This window comes from Chiroxiphia lanceolata, chromosome 9, assembly GCF_009829145.1.
Source record: "Chiroxiphia lanceolata isolate bChiLan1 chromosome 9, bChiLan1.pri, whole genome shotgun sequence".
Classification (NCBI taxonomy): domain Eukaryota; kingdom Metazoa; phylum Chordata; class Aves; order Passeriformes; family Pipridae; genus Chiroxiphia; species Chiroxiphia lanceolata.
The window spans coordinates 9,341,027-9,351,822 of NC_045645.1; the positions used below are offsets into that span (position 1 = coordinate 9,341,027).

At 42.9% G+C, this 10,796-nt stretch overlaps 1 protein-coding gene across 5 annotated transcripts in view; it reads right to left on the reverse strand.

Moving 5' to 3' along the window:
- Positions 1 to 10,796, reverse strand: part of GLIS1 (GLIS family zinc finger 1) — a 194,385-nt gene that overhangs the window by 173,578 nt on the left and 10,011 nt on the right. For 4 of the 5 annotated variants that reach the window (XM_032696166.1, XM_032696168.1, XM_032696165.1 and 1 more), the window contains one exon: positions 9,750 to 10,127. In XM_032696166.1, the coding sequence (XP_032552057.1) occupies positions 9,750 to 10,127 (378 nt within the window). Of the gene's footprint in view, positions 1 to 9,749; positions 10,128 to 10,327; positions 10,541 to 10,796 lie in introns of those variants that run through there. The other variant, XM_032696169.1, reaches the window with a different exon arrangement.

Sequence of the window (10,796 nt, forward strand, 5' to 3'; positions counted from 1 at the left end):
GCTCAAGAACTTAAATAAAAGGAATACAGGCCAATTTGTGGTGACTTGGCAAGAGGAAAAATAAGAAGCAAACTGTTCAGATTAAAAACGTGAGACATCTTTTTCTTTTGCCAAGTGAACTCAGCCCGCACTTACAGGACAAACTTTTACGCGTTAGCCCTCCAGCCCCCAAGTCTGCCTCCTTTTCATCCACTCTTGGATTTAAAATGGCGTCACTTCAGATTTGCACCGGAGTTAGGGACAATGGAATCGGGCCAGCTCGGTTTCAGTTGAACATAAACCAGCTCCAATGACTTCAAGGAAACTGAACATTACGAGAATCAGATATCTAGAAAGGAGGAATTTACTGTTGCTTTTTCTTCTTCAAGCCCTGGGAGATGGTCTCAGCTGCGTGCAAAATCTGTTCTGTCAGAGTGATGAGGATCTTGGGAACCTTGTAGTAGCCACCTGCACCTCAAGCCCACAGGCACACAGTTCATGGGGTGATCTCTACCTCAAGAGCAACAAACCATAAGAGACTTTTCCATCTGCTGGAAGGCAAGAGCGACCCAGCAAATTTTAATACAACGAAACAAAACGGGGGGGGGGGAATTTTCCTCCAAACATGTACTTATTACTGGCTATTTCCAACACAGCCTCTTTAATGTAGCCTCCTTTCCCTCCCCTCAGAATGTCAGATGCTAAAATAAATGGGAGAATTTGTTCCTCTGCAGCAATTCTGCAACTGGCAGTGTAAACCTGATGCCAAGGAGTAAGAAGCCCAACTAAAATGTTCTGTTAAAATCCTTGCTCTCCCAAAGATAACAAAGATGTATTTTGCACTTTTCACTACTCACACTCGGGGAGACTCACCACCAAGGGCAAGCACCACGCACTTCACATAGCCAAGAGAGAAATGCAGTCTGTGCACATGCTGTGTAGAAGGGGTGCAGTGCCACCCCAAGCTGATACAGCCACATGTTGCATGAACATCCTGCACCACCACCAGATCAGATCTCAAACAGAGCACAGCCACATCACCCCAACGCTGCACCTGAACTAACAAACTCTGTCTCTCAGCACAGAAATTTAAGCTGGCCCTGACGGTGTGCAAAACAACTGCCCTGTTTCTGGCTCCAGCTTGTCTTTCTCTACACCATACTCTAATATGCTCTCACAGTAGGAATATCATGAACAGTACAGATGTGCCCCAAAATGATACAAATGGCACAATCTAGTTCAAGCACCCTTGTTCTTTTCACCCGAAACATTTATATGCTTGGCCATGTTGGTTGCTGGCACAATCCTCCACCCTTTTTGCCTGTTTCACATACAGTGGTTGATCACACTAGCTTTAAACCCAGGCATGGCCTTGAACAGAAAGAAAAATTAAAGGTGAACATGCTTTGTGCTACCAGATCTTGGCATCTGAGCTACTGGGCTACGAGTGCTCGCACAGTTTTCCCTCCTGGAGAGAATTTAACACTCGGATCTTCTCTTCTGGGTCTCAAAGAAGCATGGATGGAATTTTCAAAAACATTCAGTACTGGCCTTCTCCTGAAGTCAAGTTCCTGCAATTTCAGCAGGAGCAGTAGGGTAAAGCAAGAGTTATGAAACCTCACACTAAATCCTTTCTGGGATTTTCCCAGAAAATACTGGGTAATAAAAGAGAAATTTCCTCTTTTATCTGTTCTCACTTTAACTCTCTCTTCTCTGTCCAGCACAGATGGGGGTTGGGAGGTAGGCAGGACTTACACAAGGAAAATAAATGCTCTTTTAAGTGTGAAGTAAGTCCTTCTGAATGCAAAGTGCTGCTTTCCTCAAGCACCCTGTCCCGTCCTGTTTAGTCTTCTCTTAAGCAACTGCTACTCCAGAGATGTTCCATCAAAGAGCACAACTCATGGTCATTGTGACTGATCGCTCCCTCTCAGTGAAGGATTCAGGTTAAATCAAAGCCAGCTGCTTCAGAGAGGGGAAGGCAGCTAAAAAGAAGTTAAACAAAATAATAATAAAAAATGCAATTTAGAACCTACATGGATAGGAAATCTACTCTTGTATTTCAAATAAATAACTCCTAAGGTATTTAAGCCTCATGCACAGAAAACAATTTTGTAACTTTTTTTAAGTCATCCTCTTGCATTGTTGTTCTGCCCTAATAACTCTGAAATGTGCTACTCATCTCTCCCAGTTAAATATCCTGTTTCACAAGCCCACTCCTAGATATCTGAAACTGCACAGCATTTCTATCTAGCTTTAGGCATCTAGCATTCCAAAGAATTAATATTTAAACTTATTATAAAGGAATGGGGATTGCGTTAAGCATGTAGCATTTAGCAAAACATTCATATTAATAAACTGCTGTGTTGCTTGTTTGAAGCACATTTATCATTCTTTAAACTCAAAAAAAAAGATAATGCTCTAAAACTGACACATGTAACTATTTTTTCTTCTAACAAAACTAAGACTTAGATAGGATTATAGAGTGGAAACTATTAAATTTCAATTTTTACAATACGCTTAAAATTATATTATCTTTCTTTGCCTAGGGGATTGTTGAGTTCAGTATTTAAGTGAATTAACCACAGCAAATTGTGAAAAAGCAGTGAATCACAGCACTTATTTTAAATAATCCTACACCCTCTACCTCTTCTTGGGAAGCGCCTCATGTTAACATTTTTATACATATTATTGCTCTTATATCTCTTGATTATAGATAAATGAATAAAAAACTGCTAATCTGTTCCAAGACATCACTAATTGGTATTTTTCCTCTTATATTAGCCTTTGATTTACACCTCAGATATGTTCTCCCAAGCCAGCACGTGTAATTTATTTACAGCACTGGAAGGCAGGCAAAATACATCATCTACTGTTATACAACCTTCTACAAGGTATTAAAATACCAGGCCCCTGGAGACACACTTCATATAGTTCAGCAAGTTCCAAAATAAACCAAACCACCAACCCCTTAAGCACTTAAAACAACAATGGACATCTGTATTAAAAAGTTAGTTTTACTGTATTTGATGATGTCGCCTTCGTGTCATTTTTCCCTTTGGCTGATATGCAAACAAGAATTAAGAATATATTTGCTTTCCCCTCATTCTGAAACAACCAACAACTCTATAGTTCTCACAAAACCCTCTTATCACATAAGTAAATGCCAGAATTAAATGCAGTTTAAGATGTTTTGCATTCATTTAACCCTTAGAATAAATTTGATCGTGTAGGTTCAATCACAGTGCTCTTTGCCAACCCACTGTGCAAAATAATCACACATTAGATACACTCAAACATAAGAAGGATCAGAAATAATTATGAGATTTGAAGCAAAACAGTTGCTTAAAAAAAAAAAAAAGAAAAAAAAAGGAACAAAAACAAAAGAGAGAGAGCTCAAGCACTTTGCATTGATTTGACTGAGATCAACCTTGTAATTCCTAAATGTTCCAAACCGTAACAGAACCAAAAATACAAAATTTGCATCTATTTCCTGTTGCAGCTCTGGCAACGTCTCATCTGTTTTACAAGTAGTCCCCTGTCTACAAATAACCTTAATCATTAACAATCATTTCATAAAGTCAAACTAATGACTGTAATAAAAAAAAAAAAAAAAAAAGAAGTCCTTGTTCCAGGCAACTAGTGAAGCACAGATTCTGAGAACAGAAAGTTCAGGTTCCAACTGAGATTTCACATACAGGGTGCCAGAAATGCAATAGGAGGAGAAGGAAAAAGGGGAATTCTTTGCCTCTATTCTTCAAAGCCTGTGCAGAAAGGTAGACCCGCGGTAGCCTGCTCTGATAGTCATCTCAATGGAGGAACCGGCCCTCGCTTTTCTTTACACGCCCCATTTAAACGCAATAAAACGGCCTGAGTGGTTTTAACTGGTCGTTCCATGTCACTGTAACGCTCCCTGCTCCCAGGAGAAGATAACAGCTGTGCCATATTCCCAAACACATACTTTTGCTATTGTTTGCACATTTGTAGGGCGAGATTACGCTGTACCACAGCCAGTGAGCTGCCCTTGCTTTGGAACCCTCTATTCTCCGAGTTACATCAGTGTGCTGGGAAACGACGTTTGGTGGCTGAGGGAAAAAAGGCAAACAAACCCCAGTCTACTAAAAGCCATTTCATGCACTGTGAAATGATTACTAGATTGCATGCCTGTTCAGGCCTGTTGACATACACTGATAGAAACCTGGAGTGCAAAATGGAGTGGTTTACATCTATATTCCCCCTCCAATTACCCTGACATCGACATCTTCAACAGTTCTAAAATCACTAAATAGAAGAACTTCTAGAATAATGGTAATTATGGCACTGAACATGAAAATTATATTCACAGTACTACGAATTTCTGTTCATAGTCCATACATTATTCCACTTCCTAGCTTACAGATGGATTTAATACAAGCTTGTTAGTTACTCTACAAGCTTTTCCCTATATGCAGAATAAAGAACTTCTGTAACATCAGGATTGAAATACTGACCCAGCTACAGTTAGTGGCAAGACTCCTAGTGATGTTAATTGTTTAGAGTAAAATTTTGTCCCTCTTATTCAACAAAAAAACCAAACCACTTCATCGCAGTGAAGTACAGTCTCCCAGAAGACACTCACTTTACATTTGGCAGTTTCACTTAACAGAATCTTGAAGCACTTCCAGAATATAATCTCAAATACACTCAAAATCCTCAGTATACACTTAAGAGTTTATGTGTATACAGGATTGATCTCTAACATGCAAATAATCATTTAGATACGTAATTCAGATACTCTAAGTCTAAAGTATTCGTAGTTGATGAGACTGATGACAGGAATAAAGTAATGTACAGACTTCAGAACTTCCCCGATGTAGATTTTTCAACTTTTCCTTACTATAGAAGAAGAAAGAGTATTTTTCTTCTCAACCCACTCAGCCCAGTATATAACAACCTCCATTAATTAAACATTTTTAAAGATAGAAAACAAGTAATTTCTTATTTTTTACTCTATTTCTTCAAGCAAAATTCATATTACAAAATCTCTCCCAATTATTAGACTTATCTGACATTATCTGTTATTCCATATAAGTCTGCACAATATCACAATGTTAAGACAGATACATTATTTTTTCTCTTCAGTTTTTTTCCAACAGTTGTTGTTTTCTCATGAAGCAAGAAGAGGATTTTTTGCTTTTATTTTACAAGTACTGAATGCCTTTATATGACAGGCTGATCATTAGATCTCCTGGTTTGTACTTACTAAATATTCTCTACTACGAATTCCTAAATTACAATGGATTTAATTATTAGATACAATTAAGCCTCTTTTAAATTAAATCCATGAAAGGCTCATCTTCAATTCAGTGACTCTGATTTTGCAACACAAATCATTAGAAGAAATTCCTTCAGCAGCAAATAACTGGAAGTTATTTTCCTATTTAAGACAAGTAAGCATTATAGCCAGTTTAAGGGAGAAGACAGCTACAATTTATTCCAAATTACTTGATGCACACATTCTCCAATTTGCAGTTTCTTCTCTTTTCTGCTCTTACAAAATAAAATTAAGCAAAGAAAAAGACCATGCAATAAAAATGTAGCTCTGTAACTGCATGCTCTGCTCAAATAAATCTTTAAATTCCTTTTTGTAGCAGAGAGTTCAAATGCAGCAAGCAAGAGAACTAGAGCAAAAATAAGAAAAATTTATTACTACAGCTCTATAAAAAAATTGAGAGAGTTTAGAGATCACCATACCAGTGAGCCCATTCCGTGTCTTCCTTATCAGTTCATATTGTATTTATCAGCTCTAGGCAGTCCCACTTGCTCCAGTGGGATAATTCAGGTGAACACAGACAAGGTGTCTGAAAGAAAGTGGCAGGATCAGGCCCAAGACCACTCAATACACCTAATAAGTCATACAAGCAAAGCACATGCTTTTACTTAAGCTCCCAACAGCATGAGCTGCTACTTTCACAAGGACTGTCCCAATAGTCAAGGAAATGGTCACAGGGGGTTTAAATGGCAAGATTTAACCTTCCTTCTCAACAGCAGAAGGAAATGAATACATTTCAATACATTGGTCGTATGTTTGCTGAAAGCAGCTACAGTTAACAACAAACACAAAAAAAATCCAACCCGTTTTCCCCTTGTCTGAATAAAAAATACTCTCAACAAGGAAATATCCAACTACTGCAACCCGAAGAGCTTATTGTTTTGCCCACTGTAAGTTAATATCTGAAGTGGTTACTGCAAAGGTCCAGGCCATTTGGATGATTTCCCAGTGGCACAGCTAACAGGATAAATCTCGTCATTTCTACTGAGTCATGAATTAGGTACACTGAACAAAACTGAAAAAGAATGAAAAGGAGAAGTGTTTCCTGGTAACAACCATAATCAATGCCATTTAAAAACTGAGATATTTGACATCTTTATAGATTACTCTTTTGTCACTACTAAAGTTTCCTTTCCCAGAAGCTGCTTTCCTAGAGACAATAATTATTTTGCCCTGTGTTACTTGCAAAACAGTCATACTGTAGCATGAAATTCAGCAAAACAGAACCAAAACCACAGAATCTCAGGAAAACATTGTAAAATGGACTTCATACCTTATGGTACAGTTGTTCTATGTCCAGTAGATCACAAATGCCTCTAAAAAGCAGTGGCTGTGTGCAAATACTCTGCCCTGTAAATCGATGACCAAGAAAAGCGTGGCACGTATCACAGCCCGTCACACCACAAGGGGTAGGATGGGTGAAAACTGGGTGTTTATTTTAAACAGCTCCCAGACAGAACAAAGCATGAAGCACAGTTTCAAAATACTAATGTTTCTGGTGAACAATCAACAGCTCCATCCTGCAAACTTTAAACCCAAATGATCTAATTCCCAGAAGTAATCATCACCACCACCCCTCAAGTTCTTGTTTGGCTGTTCATGTAAAAGGACTTGCTCAGGCACGGAAGCATTTTGCAGGATCAGAACTTAAACACTGTGAAGCAGTGGAGTAACACCACAAGAGACATTACAACAGCAGGATGCTTCTTCCCCATTGTGATTACTTCAAAGCTGCCCTTTTTATTAGTAGGGCAGTGTATCATTTTGATTCATTCTTTTTTGAAAAAAAAATTGAAAAGTAAGGCTTGTTTAGGAAAAAAAAATTTCACAGGCAACTATAAAAAGCGGGTTTGCTCTTGTTAAAGAGTGTCTTTTACCTGCCCTACTTGCATTTTCAACTGTGGATAAACCAAAACCAGGAGGCACATTCTGTAATCTAACCCAAACTGCAGAGGGAATTACTGGGTACATGGTACTCTGAGGCTGGAGAACAGGAGACGCACCGCACGATGGTCTGAAATCAAGCTGTCATCAGTTTCCTACCCAAAACTCTTCACTGGGTAAATCTGAGTATCTCCCTCATTCCCACTTCTTAGCTCTAGCCTATTACATCACATCCACATGCAGCTGTCCCCAGTCCCTTATCTTCCTGAGAGAACCAGGTTTCTTGGGAGATACTTTACACTGCTCCTTGAAAGATGCTGTTCTGCACATACACTCTGATTTTTCAGTTAGATCACAGTGAGCAATGGAGTGATTGTTATTATTTCTGTGGAACTGACTCACAAGCACAGAGTGCAGAGCAGGGGCTGGCAGCTTGCAGTGTTCAGCAGGAGAACTCCAAAATGCCCAAGTGGACATTAAAGCACTTGCCAACACCATATAGGTCAAAAGGAGCAGCACAGCCCACATATTTTAAATTATCTGGCCCAAAATGTTACTTTTTAATTTTCCTAACGCCTCCTGACATTGTCTTGGGGGGGGGGGGGGAAGGGCAAAAACTAAATAAACAAAACAAACACAAAAACCCAACCAAACAAAAAACTCCCACCCAAAAAACTCAGCGTTGCCTGTCTTTGGAAAAATCCAACATTACCCATCAAATCACCCTGCTGCTCAGTAGATGAACCCTATGCTGCTCATGGATACCTCCTACTTACTCCCATGACTCAAGTCACCCACATGCTGAAGCAACCACAAGGTAACACCCTGGACAGAAAACACACTAAACAAAAACAGCAACAAAACTTGAAACACTTTTTTTTCTTTCCCCCAGTGGCAAAAATGAGAAATTGATCAGTCAGGGAAGATGAATTAGCAACCTTCTCCCATGCCCACCTACATCTACTGTAAGAGCCCCAAGCGTATGGAAATTACACTTTTCCTCTTTCCCTCTCTATGGTCTTGCACTCTGCAACAGCAAGAGGAATATGCGTGAAAAGAGGGCTAAGTAGCTCAAAGGGAAAAAGAAAGAAGAAAAAAAAAGTGCTTCAACAGTTTGCTCGTTCAGGGCAACGCACAGGCAGGATTTTAAGCTGGTGTGAACCCTGTCAAGTGGCACCAACCTCACTGGTGGCACCACGAGGGACTCGAACACCGCATGAGTCCCTGCCACAGGCAGCAGTGGCAGCAGCACGGCGGTACGAGAGCTTGTAGCTCTCCTTCATACTCTGTGAATCCTCCTTCTCCCCTCTCCAAACCTGGGTCTGTGTAACAGACCTTCATTTCATTCCTGCCAAACATTAACAACGGCTTTTTTTTTTTTCATCAGTAGAGAAGAATTGCAGCATTAACAAACAGAAAAATAAAAAAGGTAATTTATAACCTGCTGCTACACTGTCTGTATTCACCGGTGATGAACAAACATATCCTACAGTCTGCAGGACAGACCTAGCACAGATTGAGGTGTTCATTAACATAACTTCATGGCAATGAAAGGTGCCATCACCCTAGGTAACAAGCTCACAAAAGAAAACGTCACTAGTCCAAGGGCATGTAGCCTACTTTTAGTTTTCAGAAGAATGGACAGAACGGGATGCACTGAAAAAATCCCAGTGGGAACTGTCTTAAGATAACTGCATGTACATATCTAAAATAGAGAATGGGAATGAACTGAGAATTAAAAAAGAGAATTACCTTTTAACATTACAGAAATCATTGCTTTAATGCTAATAACCTTAGGTGCACATACGTCTCTGCAAGTGGCTTTGTAGCATAGAGGAATGCTTCAATTCCCTCTGATCCCAGCCAGTGATACCTCAAAGTGATTATTTCAAAACTAGATTTTGATTAACAAATTCCAGCTCAATTAACAAGTTCTAGCTCAAAAACGTAATTAATAGACTTTTAGTGGGCAATTCCTAACCTAACGTCAGTGCCGCTTAGCAATGGATAAATGAAAAATCAGGCATTTGTTAAGTAGCAGAATTTGACCTTTCAGGCACCAGGAATTCCCAAGTCTGAGGATTCACTGCCTGAATCCAGCATTTGTAACACCTCCTTGAAATACAAACTATAAATCCAAGCAACCGTGGTGAAACTGCTGAATAAGAACCAGGCATTTATTGTCAGCCAGGCGTGCTCACAAACAAACACCCCACACTCACACTCTGGCACAGGACAGACCAGCCCAGTCTTCAGCACCATCCCCAAAACAACCACCTTTGAGACGCGACCGAACCAGCAGCACTCGCTCAGGAGAACTAAAAAAGATGCTTGTCTCGAGATTTCTTAAAGAATATTGAGAAACAGTCAGCTTCACACTGTCAGAGAACACTCTGGTTTATCCTGTGCCTCCAAGGTGCACAGAAAAACAAAACTTTCAAAGCCTGAAGTGAAATTAACGAGTTAGAAAACACCCTGAAGACCAAAAAGAAGGGGGGAGCTTGTTACGCGTTTTTATTTGTTTGGGGAATAGTTTTTAGGTGGTAGTAGTGTTCAGTTCGCGTATTTTTAAACTCACCCTTCACGCTCTGATGTTTCTGCTGCTGGAAATAATCTTTAGAGCCCCTAGCGCATCGCAGCTCCTGCGCCCTCGGCAGAATCGGGATCCTCTCGAATATGCTGGGTCGCTTGGGGATGAAATCTAGCAGAGGTGCTGACATTTCAGGGGGGCTCTGCTGAAGCTCTGCGTGGTCACCGCCGTTGCTGACAGATACTTTAAAGGACATCTGAGGATTCAGGTGGGCTTTAGCAGCGCTGGGACGAGTCGCCCGCGGCAGATCCTTCTGGGGCGCTCCCTGGCATTTGTCGGTCAGCTCGAAGCGGGCGCTGCTGCCTTTCTGCCCCGCGGCGAGCTCACAGTGCATGTCCGCGGGCTGCCGGGCCCCGCGCCGCTGTCCTGCACCGAGCGGCACACGGGCTGTCAGCGCGGGCTGCCCCAGCCCTCAGCCCTCACCCCTCGCCGCCTCCCGCCTCAGCCCCGCGCCGCCAACGGCCGGTAACCGCCGCCCGTGCGGCGACAGGCTCAGCCCGCACCCCGCAGCCCTCAGCCCCGCAGCCCGCCCGCCTCAGCCCCCGCCCGCTCTCTCTCTCACGCACACCGGCCGGACGGTGAAGACCCGGCGCGCTCGGACCCCGGCGGCGGCTCGTCTGTGAAGGACGGGGCGGCCGGCGCCGCGCGTCGGCTTCGCTCCCTCTCTAGGCAACACCGCCGGGCTGCTCGGAGCCGCTCCCGGGAAAGCGAGCGCGGCCGGAGGGGCGGGGAGGGGGTCCGGCACACGGGCGGGCTGTGCGGAGGCCGGTGCCTTTCAGCTGAGGCATCCGAACAGCGGACGCCCCGGCAACGGCGGACGCGGCGGCAGCAGGGCGGGTTCGCCACCGCCGGGCTCGCCGCGGCCCCCGGGTCACCGGCCCCGCAGGGAGGGGGAGGAGAGCCCGGGCGGGCGCGGTGACAGCCGCGCCCCCGCGCTCCTACCTGGGAGGGGCCGCCCGGGGGGACGCGCTGCCCGCTGGGTTCCGCCGCCGCGCCGGGCGCATGGGCTCAACCCCGCTCCCCCGCCGCAGGGCC